This window comes from Prunus dulcis, chromosome 1 (genome assembly GCF_902201215.1).
Source record: "Prunus dulcis chromosome 1, ALMONDv2, whole genome shotgun sequence".
Lineage (NCBI taxonomy): Eukaryota > Viridiplantae > Streptophyta > Magnoliopsida > Rosales > Rosaceae > Prunus > Prunus dulcis.
Window position 1 is genome coordinate 8148436 of NC_047650.1, and position 21034 is coordinate 8169469.

Sequence of the window (21034 nt, forward strand, 5' to 3'; positions counted from 1 at the left end):
GGAAAGACCGACCCAAATTCTTGCTAACCCAAGAATAAGAAGCTAGGGCAGAAGTGCTCTCAAAACACAAAGGAGCCTCCGCATCCTTTTTAAGCAATTCCGCCATTTCAGCGGGAACAGGACCAAACCAATGAGGCCCTAACACCAGGGTGTTCTCAAACAGATGAAGGATATTCTCGTCCAGATTCTTTTGAGCAAAGAGGTGAAGCTTGCTCCTGACTTCTATCGCGTGAGCATCGATCCCGGTCCCAGTAATGTAATCAGGAGGAACTGGAACTGAAGAAGACTGAGCACGAGATCTTGGGGAAGACATTTCCGATTCAAAGGAAGAAACAGAGAGAGAATGAAAGAAAAGGGAGGTTCGAAGGAAACAATGGAAATCCCAAAGAAAAGTTCTTAGTCGGAAGGATTAGAAACAGTGGGGCTGAGTTTCTTTTAAAGGAAAGCTCAAAGACGTGGGAAGAAGAAGATGGGACAACACCTGATGATTATTAGCTAGTAACTAGCTAATAAATAGCCATTTTTTTCCCACGAACTCTAGATCATTGTAGGCGGACGTGACAGACGCAGGGTAAGAAGCGGAAAAGACTGGCGCGTAAATTCATAGCAAAAATATTAAGTCTGAAACCGTTCCAAAATGATTCAGACTTAGGGGGCATTGTTTGGGCCTAAATTTAGCACGCCAAAAAAGTTCAAAAAAAACAGGCCCATGGTGAAGTTACTTGCCCAGCCCAAGAAAGACCAAACATGGAAGCTGTCATTAAGGCTTCAAGGATCAGCCCACAATTTTTGATTGGGCTCAAACCCAAGAGATTAAAAACACACCCACGTGGCTACCTCAGCTTTGAAAAGTCAGCAATTCCAACTAAAGTTTTTATATGAGAAGAGACGTCTCTGAAACACTGCCAAGAGAAGATCAAAAGCCCATCTGTATTCAGAGATTTTGCTCCAAAGCAATACACCATCTTCCAAGGAATTCACGGGTCACGCTTTCAAAAGCAAGAAACAGGGAGTTGTTCAGAAAATACAAAAGAAAAACCAAACAGCCATAAAATCAGCCCACACAGACGATGGCATTGAAATAGAAAGCTGCCACCCAGGAAACCAGGGAAGGGATTGCTTTAGGAGGTGACTACTGAGAGCCTATCTGCCATGATTGATAAAAATCCTTTCTACTTTTCATTTTAGGAGATCTTTTTGCCGCCCATTATTAAAATTAAAACCACCTCCCCAAGAAGGTCTCTTATAAAAACAGAAGTAGGCAAGAAAGAGACGGACACTCAATTCATCAATCAATCAAAAAAAACAACAAGAAGAAAACAACCAAAAGCTCACTTGGATTCCAAGAGAAACCAGCTTTAGATCAGAATTCCAAAGTTCAGACTTAGAAAATAAGTCTTCTAAAACGAGATCTCTCATTACAAATTTGGTTCAGCGAAAGCCAAGGTAAGCAGAGTTTGAGTTTTCACAAACGTGGAGACCTCAGCGAACTCATGAAGAGTCCTGCTCAAGCAGAACAACGCTCGTAATGCAATCCCTAGCCCATCAAACCATCGAGAACAGCCACTTCTGCCCCCTTCAAACTGAAGAAGCTGCAGTTCTGCCCACTCAAAGGCCTCACGAAGCGTGAAGTAAACATAAAGCTCTGCCAAAATCAAACTTTGGTATCGATTCATAGGTCAGCCTAACGTCTGAAGTCACGAAGCAGTACGGACCGTCCCAGGCACGTCCAGTCCAGCCCAAACTAGAACCTCCCATCCAAGCAGAAACGAAGTTCCGGCCATCTTTTAACCTTCCTAGAGTCGATATGCATATTTATTATTTTGTAAAAGGCAGTTCTGCCTGAAACAGCCCAACTTCTATCAAATATTTCTGGCCAGAACAGCCGTTTGATACTGAGATAAATTATGAAAGTCCTTACCAGTCTGAGGCAAGAAAAGAACTTACTTGGGAGATATTCCTCACCCAAATTCACAATCGTTTGTTTTAGAGGTCAGTAACTTGGGGCGCAAGTTATCTATTCCCAAAAGAAGTCTGCTAGAATTTACATTTTTAGCAGTGGCACGCTCGCACACCAAAGAAAGCTGACTTGTTGACCAACACATGGTCTCCAAGCCAGTGGGGAACTTCGCCCTTCCATCACAGGAGTAAAACGCGAAAACGGGTGAACAGGTTTGAATAGGAATTAATAACTTGTTACAAGTCATGTGCAAGCTAAGTAATCTTCACCACAAAGATTGTCACAATTGATCACATTGATTCCAAAACTTCATTACAAACATATTTGAATATAGATTCCGGAGATATCCAGTTGAAAACTTATGAGAGATTTGATTAGCCTACTAGTTAGAAGCAACTAGTTTAATCCCTTCTTCTTCTTTTTTTGGGATTTGTAATTTTGGCTAATTCAATCCAATCCTTGTTCCTTATTGCACTAGATTAATTGCCAAGTCTATTCCTTCATAGGATAGAAAAAGAACTAATTTGAGCAAGTTTATTCAAAGCATAATAGTTTGATTAACGGCTTATATTAACGGTTTGGTATTAATACAGTTCCATTCTCTCTTGGACTACAGGGGTCCAAGAGATTTATGGTCACTCACCGTTGGATGTAAATTCAACGGTTCACTCACTCTTGCATTCCTTTTAAGAAACTTTTTAAAATCATTGGATTAATTAATATCCAACGGTGGGTGATCACAATCTCTTAGACTCCTGTGGTCCAAGAAATCGAAACTGGGTATTAATATAGTATAACAAGAGAACATTTCTTACTAAACTGAGAATCTGGGCGACGCTATATGAAAAATGTGTACTTAATCTTCTAATGTAGTTTGATAATCGGGCATTTCGAATGTGGGTGATGATTAATTCATTGAATTCTCCCTTCTGAAACTTAGTTGCCTCTTTGAGACATTTTTCCAAGTACATTGCCACAAATTCTTGAGGAAGGTTAGTGCTTATCTATATATATAAAGTGAAACATTTAAAACACCAGAAAATGTCTTTGGTTAATCCAAATATTAAAAATTAAAAATATTAATTAAATGAGGATAATGTGATAAATTCACACTTTTTCATATATAAAAAAATTAAAATTAAAATCAGATAATAAATCCTATTTTTATAGAACAGAATTACCCATTATCTTTTTTAATTCTAAAATAAATTTAATGTTTTTATAAAAAAAAAAAAAACCAACGCTTGTGAAGATGCTAGTATATATAAAGGAAAGTTTAATTGTATACGTCCACAAACTTGTGAAAAATGTAAACTGCACTCTTCGGTTAGTGTGTTACTGCAGTTAGTTTTCATACCAACAAAATATCAATGAAACAAAAAATAAATAAATAAAATCATTAGTTATCTCTCATAAAATCATATTCTCGTTTTGCTAATTTTTGGAGGATTCTTGAAGAGAAATGTTAATTATAAATGTATAAATAAAAAAATCTTTCGGCCTTAGCAGATTTTTATTTTAATAACTTTTTGTTGAAATAATTCTTGTAGAGGGATTTCTTCATCTCATCCTCATGAGGAAACCTTGTATTCGCAAATGTTAATTATAAATACATAATTATATGTCCTCTGAATTGGTTGAGTTTAGTTTTGTGGACTAATTTCACGTACCAAAAGAGTGAAACGAATTGTATCATATGTAGTCAATGAGGTTTAGTCTACTGAAAAATAATGTTGACTTGCATATCAATGATCTCATATTCAAAATAGTAGTGTGCGTGAGAAACTCCATCTCTTCCTAATTTTGACAAAAAAAAATAATTTTGTATCATATGTATCTCTTTTCTCCATATTAATTTAGCAAAAATATATCATACTTTCTAGAAATAAAATTTCTAGGTAGGAGCCAGTCATACTCCACTCCACTATCAGCAGCACGCACTATTCTGAGTGGGTTTTGTGACAGGAGTGGGTTGGCACCACCCTAATGATAGCCACCAACCTACGTTACAAAAAAAATGAAGAATGCCCCACTCAAACTCACCTCCATTTCTAGCCACAAACTTCGCTCAATCAGACTCATAAAAATTATCCCACATCGCACCTGTAACATGGTCCTCCACTTCCTCATCATATGCCTTAGTTTACACGCTTCTGCCTCCAATTCCACTATCATCTACAACTATAAATAGCTCATTTATTTATCCACGTCCCGCTCATATTTGACATTTCAGCCTGTACTGTTTTAGATCCATCGGAGGACTATTGAAGTCTCAAGTTCATTAGCAATGGGTAGTTTTAGTTTCAGTTTGAAGTCTTTAACCCTTTTTGCTTTGCTTGTTTCAAGTGTTGTCCTGTCCGAAAGCCGGGTGGCAAGAAAGGACCTGGGGATAGACCTTGGTGGGATTGGGGTTGGAGTGGGAGCTGGATTAGGGATTGGGCTCGGTGGGAGTGGAGCTGGCTCAGGTGCTGGATCGGGGTCCGGGTCTAGCTCTAGCTCCAGCTCTAGCTCAAGCTCATCTTCTTCGTCGAGATCCAATGGGTCGGGCTCTTCCGAAGCAGGTTCGTCTGCTGGTTCATATGCCGGGTCTAGGGCTGGGTCAGGCTCAGGAAACCGAGGGCGTGGATAAGAGGCTCTAGCCATGCATGCATGGAACTGTAGCTCGTGGCATGAGATTAGTGACAAGTTTCACCTTATTCAGCTAAAAATGTATGAAATTATGAATTTCAATAAATAATGAAGTAGATGGTGCTATCAAAAAAGAAGGTGGTGGTGAGTGTGATTGTCTGTAATATGTTGTACCTTTCTTAGAGTGTGTGTCAATAAAAGAATTGGCCATGTCTTTGCATATTTCTTCCATTAACTATCCCTATCATGTTCTTTTCTGGTGACGTTTATTGGTTAAACTTTATCCATCGATTATTACATATGCATGTGTCATTTTATATGATCTGCCAACTATCTCTTTGTCAGCCTAAATAATAATATAGGGGAGTTTGGTATTTTATTTAAATAGAAAACTCGAAAATCTTCATTTTTAAAAAAAATAAAGAGTTCTTAAATCTATTTTTATGATTCAAAAACTTGTTTGGTATGCAACTTGAAAACATTTTCAAATCTTAAAAATTTGAGAAATTGTGTTATAAGAAAAAAAATTGAAAAAACATATTTTGTTTTTTTTGTTTTTAATAATTGGGGTATTTTTTAATTGTTCTTGAATTTGAGTTTTTAAAAATAGGGTTACCAAACAGTTTTCTTTGTTTTGGAATTCTGTTTTTGAATTTAAAAAATTGAATCCAAGTTGAATACCAAACAGGCCCATAATTTCTCAACTCCATCTATAATACAAGCAATTTCCCAAAGTAATGAAAATAAATCCTTTGTTGGCTGATTATATATGTATCCTCTTCAAAGACACGTTGTTCACACAATATGCTCAAGCCTGAGTTGTTCTCTGGTACACCCACCTTTTTATTCAAAGGGCGATACTGTTGTATTGATTGAGGGGAAAAAAAGTATTTAAAAAAAATCGGACTATGTTATAGAAAATTAGGCAAGCCTCTCCCGAGGTAATGGCTCCAAAACAGCTAAATATTAGGGGTCTTCTGGTAACATTTTTGAAGAATATTTTTAAAATTAAAAATAAAAAAATAAATTTGTATTTTTAAGATTCGAGAATGTGTCTAGTAGATTAATTAGAAATCATATTCAAAAAATAAAAATTGAGAATAATAAAATGTGAACTATTTTTCAAGTGTATTTGTGCTAATGTCTGTTTTAAAAAAATAATTAAAACAATAATAAAATTCTAATGTAAAAAAAACCTAGACAAAGAATGTATGACTTAATTGGAAAACAATTATAGAAAATAAAAACTATGAAAATCAAAACAAAAATACAGATACATCTTTTATGAACATTCTAATTAATTAAAAAAGTTTTTAAAAAAAACCAGACAAAAGCAAAAGATTCATTAAAAAAAGGGAGTTGAAAAACCCAACCCCACTGCCCATCCTCCTCCCCATCCCCTCTCTCTCTCTCACCGATCCCAAAACCCCCTTCTCTGATCTGAACCACATCCTCTCACACTCCCTCCCTTACCCACCACCCCAGAGCCCTCCCCCACCCACCGCCCAAAACCCCTCTTTCATTTTTTGGTCATCGTGCTTTATTAAGCTCATCATCCCAAAGAGAAGGTTTCAAACACAAAGATGGCGTGTCGCAGTGGTGGTGATGGTGAGAGACAGACAGATTGACGAGATACAAGAGATGAGGAGAGGAGAGAGAGCTTTGAGTTTTTGAGTCGAGAGTGAAGTGAGAGATGCTTTAATCGGCAAAAAACCATTGGGGTTAGTTTCCAGAGCCAACCAAAGAAACAGATTGGTCTATCTACTCATTAAAGTTAACCATAGTGATAGACTCATAGGTCTATCTTTCAATTTAGATGACAGCAATTTAGCACGGGCTATAGTGCCTGTTGTGTATGAGGTGTGGTCAAAAGTAGCGGCTTTCTATATACAATAATACAACCGACACAAAACTTGTCAAATGCGAAAAGGCATTGTTATTTAATTTGTAGGTTAATCGTTTTATTAATTTCTAAATTTAGATTTGATTTGTATTTGAGTACTTCAATTTTTCAAATAATTCTCATGGTTCTTTAACTTTACTTTCATTAGTACAAATAGTTCTGCCGCCAATTTTATTAATTTTTTCTATAAAATGCAGGGGCAAAATGATATTTTTATGCTGAAACCAAAAAAAATAAATAAATAATCATATCTTTAAAATAACAATAAAAGAAAATCAAAAAAAAAACAAAAAAAAACAAAAAGATAAATCAAGTTTATTGGGATAGAAGGGTCTCGTGAGAGTTTAATTTTAATTTTTTAGTTTGTTAATTTTTTTATTCATTTTTTTATATAAAAATATCATTTTGCCCCTACATTTAACAGAAAAGTTAACAAAATTGACGGTAGGACCATTGGTCCTAACGAAACTGAAGTTGACGGACCACAGGAACCATTTTGAAAATTGAAGCACTCAAATGCAAATCGGGTCTAAATTTAGGGACTAATAAAACAATTAACCTTAATTTGTATGGTAACCAAATTGATTTTAACCACTTACTGTGACAGTAATATAAATGTTATCTTCAGTCATGGCCATAAGCCAAATGTAGCTCTAAAATAATATAAAATTCATCTCCATTTATGGGCTATAAAAAATTTTGGCCAAATTTGGAGAGCCACATTTAGCATTTTAGCCCTCCAACCAGACCACTTGTAGTCCAGCTATAGCCCTGGCCAAATTTTTTTGTGGGCCCAACACATGTTTTGCCCGAGAAGAGAAAGTATCATGCATGGACGTGACCACGGAACATCTTGTACAATTACATATCTATTTAGGCGTGGTCAAAATTCACCCAATCCGCCAAGGAGGAATTCTTAGTGGCCTAGAATTCCTAGCGGACGAGAATTCCTAATGGCCAAAGAATTCCTAGAGGCGGAATTCCTAGCCGAGGATTCCTAACTGTCGAGGTGTTTTCTTCAAAGGCCGTGGTGCATTCTCAAAAATATGGCCGAGCGCTTCCCTTTGCAAAAATGGTCGGTCGCTTCCCTTTGCAAAAGTGGTTGGGCGTATCCTTGCAAAAGTGGCCGGGCGTATCCTTATAAAATTGGCCGAATGCTTTCTTTTGCAAAAGTGGCCTGACATTTCTCAAAAAGTTGGGCTGGGCACTCCTTAAATGTCTTGGTCGGCCACTCCTCCTACAAAAACCTGGGCCGGGGCTGATTTTCTCCTTGCGCACCCGAGCGCCCTCCTCGTAACACTTAGGCAAGCAAAGTTAGGCCGAAGGAGTTGAAGTTCGGTGGGAGGGATGTCTGTCGAGTTCCCAATATTCGAATATTTTGAGAACTCAAAGATAGTCCAACGTGAGGCCAAGCCCAACATCCAAATATTTGGAGTTCCCATACCACCCACCTTGGCAGATGGTCAGCCAACTCTAGAATTCTAAAAACTCAAAGGCCACAAGGTTCCACCAGATGTCAAGTTGAAATCTCGGAGGTCCAAGCCCAAGCCACGGATTCATGCCCATGATTTTCGGAAGAGTGTATGAGCGTGGCGGTGGCCTCACAAAGAAAGAAATCAAGGAGATTGGTGATAGTTCAGAATATTCCAAAACAAAATAGAATCAAGCAATCATAATATATTCACCAATGTAGTCTCACATATTTATAGGGCCTCCAAAGGAAAGAATTTTAAAAGATTGGACATTTGGCCATTCAATGGCCAGCTCATGGGCCAACAGATGCCCTATATAAACCTCACCAAACGAAGGCAGAAGACATACATCATCAAACACACAAACCTATTTTTCTTCTTGCACTTTGCTTTCCTAGACTTAGGATTTTACTTTTCAACCACCTAGTGTAGCAAGTTCTTCTTTTCCTTAGTGTAAGTTTAAATTCTTGCAATTTACATTAACTTGTCATTTAAATTGAAGTTTATTTCAATCGCTTTCTTTTTTATTATTATTGAATTTTCATTAAATTTAAATTCAAGTTTAATTTTAGTTTACCGTTCTTATCGTTCTTGTTTATTTATCGCTTTGATCTATTTTATCGCACTTTAATTCTAGTCTTTACGTTATTTATTTTACGCACTTTACTTTACGCATTTATCTTTAAATTATATTTAAGTTTAAGCACTTTTACTTTACGCACTTGTTCTTCATTTCATTACGTTTCAACTTCAATCTTCATCTCCACCCACTCCACATCATTCGATTGCTCACATAAAGCCTTGACCCTGAGGTAGTGAAAGAACCTAGGCCATAAGGAAGTTCCTTCCTCAGCCGAACAATCGTCTGAGTAAAGTAAGATCTTAGAAACAACATACACTCACATTCCATTCAAGCCAAATTCGTGGCTTGGTGGTGGCATGCCCTGTACTCAAAAAAGGAGGAGGACCAAAAATTCCTTCCATCGGCCACCTCGGCCGAAAATAGGGAAACAATATCCAAATGCTAATATTAAAGGCGCACGTTGATGTTAGCTAGCCGTTACTTTCTTCTTCTTTTTTCCTTTTAACATTTTAAATGTATTTAAATTCATTTTTTAATATATAATTTTGATTATGACTGTTACAGATATGAGTGTTATACCATAGTTTTTCTCAAAAAAATTGGTTCTGGAATATTGTCTCTAAATAGTAGTTTAATTAAATTAAACAATACATAGTAGTAGAATGTATGTGACAGGACCCGACCCAATTTCCACTTTGGAATTCGAGCCAAGTCCTGTGCGTGTCCGACACCTGGCGAATGTCGGGCACAAAGGACCTTTTTACCCTTCTTGTTTCAAATTCTTTTTTCTAATTTTCCCTTAGACTTCTGCCGAAAATTCGGCAGAGTCTCCCCTGTATTTTGACCAAACCCACATTTTTCCATCTGTCAAACAATCAAATAAATCCACACCAACTGCCAGAATATCTCAAATTACAGGTCTCAACTCCAGTTTTCCACTAAAACTAGATATCAGAGCATTTTCTAAGGTTCACAAAGTTTCAGGGATTTTTACGCAAAACTTTACCTTATTTGGTGGCGCGGAAGCTAGGGATGGCCCGGTGGTGGGTGTCTGCGCTCATCTACGGCCTGGGGGCGAAAAACAAGTTTAAAATTGTGAGTGGACAAAAATACAGTTCTTAGAAACAAGTTAGAACATAATAACCCCCGTTTTGAAATAGCTAAGGATATAAATCGATAATTTAACTATATTCCAATATAAGAAATTCAATAAGCATGAATAAGTATGCTGATGAATATACTTGCATAACTGATCAAATATAAAGATATCAATGCCTGAGAAATCAGAGAAGCTGGTATAAAATAATTGAAAGTCATAATTAAATAAGAGAAAACTCAAAATCCTTTGAAAATACCACCTATTTGTACCCCTGTCATAACCGTCAATTCCCTGGCAGGTCTCGGGCGTCACACAGGCTACCCGAGCCGCAAACTGGCGAAATCAGGGGGACTATGATCAGCTTGATCCGTCGACAGGTCCTCGATGACACCAAGTCAGCTCGAGTCGCTCAGGTAGGATACAGGGGACCGTAGTCAGCCCGATCCGCTATCTTGACAGGTCTCGGGGACACAGAGTCAGCCGAGCCGCAATCCTGGCAGGTCTCGGGACACCAAGTCTGCCGAGCAGCAAATCCTGGCACTCACGGTCCGAGCGTCCCCGTAACTCGTGAGGCAAAGTCAAGTGCACTGACGTAAACTGAAATCGGACTGGATGTCCGTAGACATCGGTCCAACTCTGGGTAATCACCAAATAAAGGGTGGGTACATGGTGGTTTTAAAATAAACTATTTTGAGAAAAATCTAATAACTCACTGGATCTCAGTAAATCTGAAACTTAACTGTTATCTCCTCTAGTAAAGTTCTCAAACTCAACTTTTTATATTACTGGGGCTTCAGTAACTAAGCATCACGTAGATCAAAGTACTTAACAGTACAAAACATGTTCGAAAGAACAGTTCATAAAACTTAGTCAAATAAACTCATTTATAAAAGCTTATTTATATAAAATTAATGTAAAATCATTTAAGTAAACTTATTTATATAAATCATTTATATAACTCATTTATATAAAATCATTCATGAAAGAAAGTCCACTCACAGATGGTCCGAGCTAATTGGACCCTTCGAAGGTCCCTCCTGCAGGTCGACTGGACCTCTGGTGCCTCACTCGAATGATTTGGTGGAGAACCGAAGGAGATCGAGAGGAGAGAAGTTCGAGTGAACACCGGTCGGAAATCTCCAGTTTTCGACCAGTTCCAGGCGTCCCACGGTCGGCGACAGGTTGGGGAAGATCGGCGAGACCGAGGCGGAGCTGACGGTGCCCTCGCCGGAGATCGAGCCGGCCTGTGGTGGTGACGGGAGCGGCTAGAAGGAAGAGGAACGGTTGCTGCGTCGCGCGGGAGAGAGAGAGGGAAGAAAGAGAAAGCTGACGGGAGGAGAGAGAGAAAGGGATAAAAATCTGACTTTTTGTCCAAATTACCATTTTGCCCTTCACGGTATTTTGATCGTATTTTCTTCGTTAGAACTCCGATTCGGGTCTACTCCATGTCTACGAACTCGTTTCGCCGTGCTCTACGCAACGGCGCAAGCGGAACTACCAAATTCTTTCTCGATCAAAAATTCAATTTTTCCCCTATTAAATAATGCGATGGCAAAATTGTTTTTTCGCTCAAAGATATTAATCCTACTTTTTATGTAAGACCCAAACCAAAATATCTAAAAATTAAGATTTCTTTATTCTAGCCAAAAAACGATTTTGCCCTCGCATATTTTAAAGGGGAAAAATTTGACTTTTTGATCGGAAAAGAATTTGAGAATTCCGTTTGCGCCGTTGCGTAGAGCACGGCGAAACGAGTCCGTAGACACGGAGTAGACCCAAATCGGAGTTCTAACGAAGAAAATACGATCAAAATATCGCGAAGGGCAAAACGGTAATTTGGAAAAGTCAGATTTTTATCTCCCTCTCTCCCTTCTCTCTCCTCAGTTCTCTCTCCTCTCTCTCTCTCTCTCTCCTCCCCGCGTGCGACCCGCAGCCCCCTTCCCCGTTTCAGATCACGCCCGTCGCTGCCACAGGGCACGGCGACCCTCGCCGTCGGTGCCAACCGGACCAGCTCGTCGCCACCTTCCTCCCTTGGCCGTCGCCGATCCCAGCTCGCCGGGATTTGACCGGAAACTGGTGGTTTCCGCCGGATTTTCATCCAAACTTCCACTCAATCGTTCTCCCTCATTTCGCCACAAAATCTTTCGAGTGAGGCACCAGGAGTCCAGCTAATCCACAGGAGGGACCTTCGAAGGGTCCAGCTAGCTCGGACCAACTGTGAGTGGACTTTTCTTTCTTAAAAAGATTTTATAATTATATTTTATAGTCGATCTTGAAGGAGGAGGGAGGAGGGAGAAGGGGGAGGGGGAGGGGATGGGGTGGGGATGGGGTGGGGTGTGATGGAGCTTGGGTCTGGGAGGGGAGATAAGATAGAGTGGAGGAGAGAGAGAGAGAGAGAGAGAGAGAGAGAGAGAGAGAGAGAGAGAGAGAAGAGAAAGTAGATAAGGAGCTAAAATTACTAGAATGCTCATGCCACGTTAGCACACTTAACGGTTTTGTGGATGGAAATAGACGAAACTGGTAAAGTGAAAAAATTTCATGAATTTGTAGAGATTCATAGAGTTAAGTGAGAAAATTTCAGTTTAACGGGATAAAATAAGACCGAGCATCCGTTTCAGAGAGTAAAACAGTAAATAAGCCTTAAAAAAAAAAAAAGGCACAAACACACAAATCTACATATGCATATACTATTAAGTAGTTTAATAAGGCACATGCCATGTTATTAGAAGAAAATCAAATATACTTTAGGTATTATCAATTTTTTTTTTAAAGAAAAAAAAAAGCATGCGGTTTGCTTACATATTTTAAATTATTATTACCTAATTACTCGTTTAAAATTTGAAGTAGAAACTTATGATACTGGGTGCTATTAAATTATTATTATGGATTATGTATCTGAAGTTCTTTAGTTCAAAGAAAGAACAAGGAAATTGATCTTGCTAATCATAAGATACTAAACCATTAGTTGGGTGCTAAAATCAATGGAGCAATCTAATCCAAGAGGAGGAATTTTCTTCTGGTTTTTGGCAATATTTTATACAAAGTGGAGGAGTTGACGAAAACTACAAAAAAGGAAAATACATTGAAAAAGAAAATTGGGGTAATTTAAGTATACATGAACATTCAAGGAAAGTTCCACAGAAGTGGACGTGGAGACAAGACAACCATGCACAAAGTCCACAGTCTTGGACTTTTCAGGAATCATGTTCTCTATCTCATCATCTGCCAGCAAATCCACATCCTATAAATACCTCATCTTAGTCTCCTCACAAACAGAGAAACACTTACGTGAAATAGAAATAGTATTATTTTGTTATTTTTAATTAATTATATTATATCACGCGTGATAATTTTTTTACTTGACACTACATGACTGGCTCAAGATACCAAAATGGTGCTATCTTTATTTCATATAAGTTTCTCTGTGAAAAACGATTTCACTTAAATTATAACAAACAATTTAAATGAATAAATTGAACTTTAGTTGTTACTTGGTGGGCCCCAGCACCGCAGTGTGCTGAACTGGCAAAAGTTTGGTAGGGAGAGTGTGTGAGTCATACAGAAGGTACAAATTCTACTTGTAAAACAGAAATCAAATTGAAGGAGCACCGCCCGCGATCCCAATAACGTCTTTTAAAAATTAAAAATTAGAATAATTCGTTCCTTCTACCGGCCACGCGGCTTCTGCCCGTTTCTCCCGATTTATCCCTTTTTCTCAATTCCCCTTCAATTCTTTTATCTTCTTGCTCAGTCATGACCGCTTCTTCCGGTGACCGGTCTAAGACTAAGCTAAACAACTATTTACTCTCTCAACTATTTTATTCTTGATTTTTTATTTTTTTTTTTAAACGAATAATAAAATATTCGTTTTTGGGATTTGAGTAATATTCTATTGCACCCAGATTTTCACTATCACCAAACAGCCCAATGATGTGGCGCCCATGTTCTCCAAATTATCAAAACGCCCACTTGATTGATTGAGTCACCAATACCACTCCCTAGACTGCAGTACACAAAGCCTACTCTTCCCCTATCACAAGGGCCTCGTAGCTCAAGCGACCAAGAGTATGCATTGAGGATCTAGTTTTAATTTTTTCTTCTTCTAATATTGTTTGTATTAAAAAAAATCTCCATTATCGCTTTATAGTACTGTAAATCATATTTGTTAATTAAAATTAATTACAAATCATCAAGCAACATTGCTATGTTGTGTCGTATAACCTTGCCCCAGATTCCCAAGTACCCAATAAAAATTAAAAGCACCTATAATTACTATTGCCAGCACTAATCCACTCCTTTAGTTTAATTAGTCAATTAAGGAAACAAAAAGAATCTTCCAATTTAATATTATTTAACATTTGTTAAGTCGGTTGGCGAGGACAGTATTTCTACCTTTCACAGTTGAGTGTTTAAAAACATGGAATTCTGAAAAAACAAAAAGTTGATTCAACAATTTCAACTGCATTAGTATATTGATATTTTTATGTGACGAAAATACCCTTTTTGTTTTGTTTTTGTTTTTTGTTTTCTTGTTTCTCTCTTTTCTCTATCACTTTCTAACTGGCCGTCCCGGTCCATAAACGCGTTCACGCGTTTGCCTTTGTCGAGTATCAATGTGGGTGACCACTATATATAACCCTTCATCATCTTCAATCAATTAGCAGGTGCAGAAAATTTAATCACCCAAAAATAAATTTTCTTTTTCTCTGCACTTGTATTCTTCTTCTTCTTCAATTTTCTTCTCTACCCCTCTCTTTCTCTGCAAATCTAAAAACCCTAGATTTTGTAAAGAAAAAAGAAGAGATTTCAATTTTGGTTAGAGAAAACAAAGAAAGAGAGAGACCAGAGAATGCCGTCCGCATTGGAAGATGAGCTGTTTCCATCGACGCCAGGCAAGTTCAAGATCGAGCGGAGCCACGGGATGAACCGCCAGTTCCACCGGTGCTTCGCCTCCACCAGCACCATGTTCCTGTGGGCCCTGTTCCTGATCGCCTTGACGGCGTCGTATTTGAGTTTCCAGAGCTTCGTCGACTCCGGTAGCCGGTACTTCTCCGCCTCCTGGGGCGGCATCCAGTGGGAGAAGCAGGTCCGCAACTCCGCCCAGATCCACCGATCGGGCGGCATGTCCGTACTGGTCACCGGCGCCGCCGGTTTCGTTGGGACCCACGTCTCGCTGGCACTCAAGAAGCGCGGAGACGGCGTCGTCGGGATCGACAACTTCAACAGCTACTACGACCCGTCGTTGAAAAAGGCCCGCCGCTCGCTGCTCAAGAGCCACGGCGTCTTCATCGTGGAAGGCGACATAAACGACAATCGTCTCCTCGACAAGCTCTTCGACACCGTGGCATTTACGCACGTGATGCATTTGGCGGCTCAAGCCGGCGTCAGGTACGCCATGGAGAACCCCCACTCGTACGTCCACAGCAACATCGCCGGCCTCGTCACGCTTCTCGAGGTCTGCAAAACGGCCAATCCCCAGCCGTCGATCGTCTGGGCCTCGTCCAGCTCCGTCTACGGCCTAAACGACAACGTTCCATTCTCCGAATCTGACCGCACCGACCAGCCCGCTAGCCTCTACGCCGCCACAAAGAAAGCCGGCGAGGAAATTACCCACACTTACAACCATATTTACGGCCTGTCAGTTACCGGGTTGAGATTTTTTACCGTTTACGGGCCGTGGGGCCGACCCGACATGGCGTATTTCTCTTTTACCCGCAACATCCTCCAAGGCAAGCCCATCACTATTTACAGGGGCAAGAACCGGGTCGACTTGGCCCGCGATTTCACATACATTGACGATATTGTGAAGGGTTGTTTGGGGTCTTTGGATACGTCCGGGAAGAGCACCGGGTCGGGCGGAAAGAAACGGGGCCCCGCACCGTACCGAATCTTTAATCTGGGGAACACGTCACCGGTGACCGTGCCGACCCTTGTCAGCATCCTGGAGCGGCATTTGAAGATGAAGGCGAAGAAGAATTTCGTGGATATGCCTGGAAACGGCGACGTTCCGTTCACGCACGCGAATATAAGCTTGGCCCGGAGGGAATTCGGGTACAAGCCCACAACCGATTTGCAGACCGGGTTGAAGAAGTTTGTTAGGTGGTATCTTTCTTATTACGGCTACAATCATGGCAAGCCTGTAAATTAATATTTCTTTTCCTTTATTTCCTTTTTTTTTTTTTAAATCTTACTTTAAATTTTCTAGGATTTTTTTCCCCAACCAAAAGGAAAAAAAAAACCTGTGGAAAAAGAATCCTATGGCAAAAAAAGAAAAAAAAAATCCGAGATACATTCTTTACTTGGGAGAGCTGTGAAGTTGTTATAATTTTTTTCTTTTCTTTTTTGTAAAGGAAATATTTCAATATGCCTTTCTTGTGGGTATCCTAAGAATCGTTTGAAAAGAGGAGAGTCTGAGGGAAAGGTTCAATTTTCCGGCATTCTATTTTCTCGGGAAAGCGAAGCATAAAATAAAGTAGAGATTTTCTTGGCCTTTTTTGAATTGTCCAAAATTTGAGTATTGAATGGATGGAGTTATTTTGGAATAATGATAAAAGCTTAGAATTCATCTTTCCAATTTTTGTGGGTATAATAATATCCCATAAAAATTCAACTTAATTGGATAAAATAAAATAAAAGCATGATTATTAATAGGAAACAGCTTTTGCCCAAAAAAAGATAAGAAGGAAGGAGACAGCTGGTACAACCGTGACATAAGGCTGTGTCGGGTCCCACTTCGAGCTCGTACACGATTCCACAATACACACACACAATATCCAGCTGTAAGGTGTCTGTGTAAACTAAACTCTGCTCGTACTCGTACTCAAGAAAAATGCACAGCTTTGGCTTTGCTTGCCGACCTCGGACTCGGAGGGGTATTTCGGTAATTAACAATGATTAACTTCTTCTTTTGGACACCAACAATTATTAAGCTCATCTTTTGGTTGTCGTTTAATCATTTTATGTTGAAATGACTAACATGTATCGCCGTAGACGAGAATTGGAAAAATCGAATGTAAAATGTTCACGTAAATAATATTTGACATCTCCTTAAACAGGATATCGGGCCTAAATAAATTAGATGATTCTTAATCTCAATTATTGATGAATGATATGTGATTTTGACTATTGATCGTAGCATTATATTAAACTATATGTCATTTGCTTTGGCACGTAAAACAACATGTCGGGGACATATTTTCCACCGACTATGGTAGGTCTTTTTTTTTCTTTTTTCTTTTTTTTCTGGGAGAGAATTAGTGCGTCCATGTTCTATGGATGAACATGTGCGTTGCTTTGGCTGTTGACTGAGATGGTAAGATCAATATGCTTTTCAAGAAGCCATGTGTTGTGCTGTCTTTGGGTCTGAGGTAGAGTATACAAATAAAACTTGTAGGCCCGGTGGAGTGCCGCTTTCCGCGTAAGGTTGACAATTTTTATTCATTTATTTCTTTTTCTTATTTACATTTTTTTTAGTGAACTTGGCTCTTGGACAAGTTTAGTAAAAAATATTAGGGTCGAAAATAATTTTGATAAATTAACTTATGTCGTCAATCTTTGCGGTTATCCTAGACGTGTGGTGTGTGCACAGCACGTGAGCTACCTTGCATCCCTCCTAGTACTTACCAAACGCAAAGAGAAATTATAGAGTGATCTAGTATCACCATATTGTATATTGTTAAGGGTAGCAATTTTCAATACAACCCGTTATACGACTCGAAATCCGTAAGGAAAAAACACGACTCGAACCCGTACAATTAATAATTGGGTAATTTTTGAGTCAACCCCTTATGACTTGTTTAATAACACTGAGCGGAAATCACCGAGGCAGAAAGCCAGAAATTATGGGTGTGGAGCTCGTGGAACGCCGAAAAAATCAAAAACGGGTGTCATAATGGACATCTATAAAAGGAAATAAGGGGAGAAAAAAATACAATTCAGAAAACGCAAATCTCGCCAATTTTCTTCCTTGCCATCTTTTTTTTTCTCAATTTAAACCTATCTCCTCAAACTCAATAAAGTACCTTGAGGATAAAAGTCACCCAACACAGTGATAAAAACCGAACGTGTTAAAATTTGTTAATCACTAGTTAAGCACTTAAATCAGTTTCTTTGTATATTTGGACCTTGGTGGACACCTATTAAAATCAGAGAAAGATTACAACAACTTAAAAAACAAAAAGTTCCATACTAAGTAGAAATCAAGAATCTAGAAGAGTTATTAAAATCACCATAAGTAATTAATTATCCCAGAAGAAAAGTAGAAGTGTCTAAAAACATAACAAGAAATCAGTACCATCTCTTATTCGACGTAAGAGCTTACATATATTAGTGTAATCATGCTCATTTTAGGGCATTTACATAATTTTTTAGGTCCGTCGTCATTTTGATTTTGGGCTTTATCTATATTTCTTTTGGGCTCTGGCTCTCAAACTTTGGACCTTTATAAGTACTGTCTTAGGGGGGAGCTTATTCAAGCAAATATTTCTTCAATACATAAGAGTTAGGTTATTCTTGTAAACTCTTTGTGGATTGAACATCTAAGATTTTTTTACCTAGATTGACCTTAAGTCCCTTCATGCATTCATATCATACATGAAAAATTGTTTTATGTAAAAATATTGGATAAGTATGAAAACTGGTTTTTCGGAATAATCATTTTCTCAAGATAATTTTTGGCGGTTTTTATTCCTTACACATCAAATAAAAAAACTTGATTTTATGGGATTGTATGAAGTATATATTGACTTAATGAGCCATCATTTTTTTGTCTAAATCGTATTTTGCACTAAACCCAATTTTTCATATTTTGATTTGGTGGGATTGTGATTTTCTAGTATGTTTATTTGAATCCAAATGGGGGATACTTCCTTATTTACATTGTGAACTTAAGTAAATGAAGTAGTATAAAAATAAATGAAAGTAAAAGGGCAAAGACATTTACTTCAATGATGAAAATGGAAATAAGGTAATATGTACAACGTCGTCGTTTTGACAACAGGAAAGTCCTTCGGACTCTGGAGCATTTCATTAAGAAGTTTGTGGATTTGCAGGGGTCAACATCTTCTCCTCCAATTGTGGATTCCAGGCTTGCATGGGTCAATTGACCCCTTTTGTCCCTATCTGGATCAGCTATGCCTATGCACAGCCGAAAGGGCTGGCTGCTTATATTTATTTTTCTTTAAAAAAAAATTATTTACAAAAGTTTGAGTGGACTGGGCTTTGATTTGTGGTTTGTTTTTAGGCTTATTATAACAAAACATCTCTAAGGTTTACGAAACTATCAGATGCAATCTTTAATTTTTTTTGTGTCACTTATGGTCCTCAAGGTTAGTATGTGCAATCACAAATGGTCTCTACCGTTAGGTTCTATCAAAAACTCTATTAGTTTATTGACATGACATATATATATATATATATATATATATCACAAAACATCCCTGAAGTTTACATACTTATCACAAATGGTCCATATGAATTATTTTTTTTAAAAAATTTTAAAATTCATAATATTTTGGTTTTTTTTAAAAATTATTTATGAATGAAAAAATCATTTATAGAAGGATTTTAATCTTAAGGACCATTTATGAACCCTAAATCTTTATTTTTTTCATTTTTAAATTTTATGAATTTAAAATTATTTTTTAAAAACTTCATTAGTTTGTTGATGTGGCATAATACATGGAACCAACATCTATAATAATATAGTGTCACATGTATTTAAAATTTATTATATATTTTAAAATAATTATAATTCATAAAATTTTAAAAAGAAAACAAAAATGTTATGAATTTTAAATTTAAAAAATTAAAAAATTTCATAAGGACTGTTTGTGATAGGTGTGTGAATCTCAAGGATGTTTTGTGATATACATATATGCCACGTCAGTAAACTAATAGAGTTTTTGACGGAACCTAATGACATTAACCATTTGTGATCATGCATACTAATCTTGAAGACCACGAATGACAAAAAAAAAAAAATTTATATATTAAGGATGCAATCTGATAGTTTCATAAACCTTATGACGTTTTGTGATAATAAGCTTTTTTTTTATTTATGTGTTTGGGTAGGCAAGGGCTTTGTATGTTTCACATCATCACATAGGCTAGGTAGGAATAGGTATGATTACATAGAGGGATTTTTTTTGTTGAAAAAAAATGGAGTAGGCGGCTGCCTACCTTGCCCTTGTAGGACCGCCCCTAAACAAAATAGTAGGATTTTTAGCTGAGCATGCTTAGTCCTCCAGAGTCTAAACCAACTAAGCAAGCCATAAAAAAAATACAAAGGAGCAACATTGACAGAACAACAATTGTTTAATCATGGTCATATGAACCTCCTTCATCAGTCATTATAAAGACTGATTATGATACTACATCCAAGAGACTAGATGAAACATGCGGGTTCAAGATAATCAAGATACAAGAGCAAGTTTTTGATGAATTGGACAACAATATAGTAGATAAATTAGAAACAGAAGATAATGACAATGTATATTGAAACAGCTTGGGAGAAGAAGAGATACACAACATAGAAAACATGATGAAAGCATGAATCTCCCAACAAACACAAGCAGCCATAATGAAGCCACAACAGCAACATGAAGGCATGTGAAGACCTCATGATAAAAGAAGCAGCATCAACTTCCTTTCGACAAAAAGAAAAAAAAGAAAAAAAAGAAGAAAATCTTTGTTTCTGGCGCTATATGGAAAGCAGGAAACTTCTTTGGCATCATATGAAAAGCAGAAAAAGCCTCTTCAAGCAATCTAAAAAATAAGTAAAGGCATTATTGTCCAACCACTACAAAATACATATGTATACGTCCTTCTTTATAAATACAGCCCTTCTCAGGCATATTGCTTGGGGGAGGCCTTGATACTTTTCATATAAAATTACAAATAAACACAAGGGTGGTGATTTTCTCACTCCTTTTTTATCCACTTACATTTTATTTTATTTTTTTAAAATACTTTTAAAGATAAAATGGAGTGTAAATGAACAAAAGAGTGAGAACATACAATTTTAATAAAATGGAGTGTAAGGGCCAGTTTGATATTGCTGTGCTATAAAAATAATCGCTGTTAAATTTGCTGTGGATAAAAAATGAGTGGAAAAATCAGTACAAAACTATAAATTGCTCACCAACCTCACCTGTGCCTTTTCCTTCCCCTATAAATTGCATTAACAAACTCGCCAATTTTCTCCAGGCATGTCCAGAAAAATGGATTTTTTTTTCTTGTTTGTTTTGAAAAAAAATTAAAAAATCAATCTTTTCATTTTGACTCTCCAATTTTTGACCAATGTGGTAAATGAGCTTTTACTATAGTACCCCAAGATGTGGGTGTCCTGTCGTCGTCACACAAAATTACATCATCCAAATCATCCCCTTCA

The 21034-nt window shown here is 37.7% G+C and overlaps 2 protein-coding genes across 2 annotated transcripts; both read left to right on the forward strand.

Annotated features, from left to right (window-relative positions):
• The first annotated feature begins 4166 nt into the window (after positions 1–4166).
• On the forward strand, positions 4167–4849 carry LOC117614865 (P17/29C-like protein DDB_G0287399). Its single transcript, XM_034343787.1, has one exon. It carries the CDS (start codon positions 4248–4250, stop codon positions 4587–4589), a length of 342 nt encoding a protein of 113 aa, XP_034199678.1. The 5' UTR covers positions 4167–4247; the 3' UTR covers positions 4590–4849.
• A 9445-nt stretch (positions 4850–14294) lies between these two features.
• On the forward strand, positions 14295–16138 carry LOC117635705 (UDP-glucuronate 4-epimerase 1). The gene has a single exon (XM_034370063.1). The coding sequence runs from the start codon at positions 14495–14497 to the stop codon at positions 15791–15793; it is 1299 nt and encodes a 432-aa protein (XP_034225954.1). The 5' UTR covers positions 14295–14494; the 3' UTR covers positions 15794–16138.
• Positions 16139–21034: the final 4896 nt, after the last annotated feature.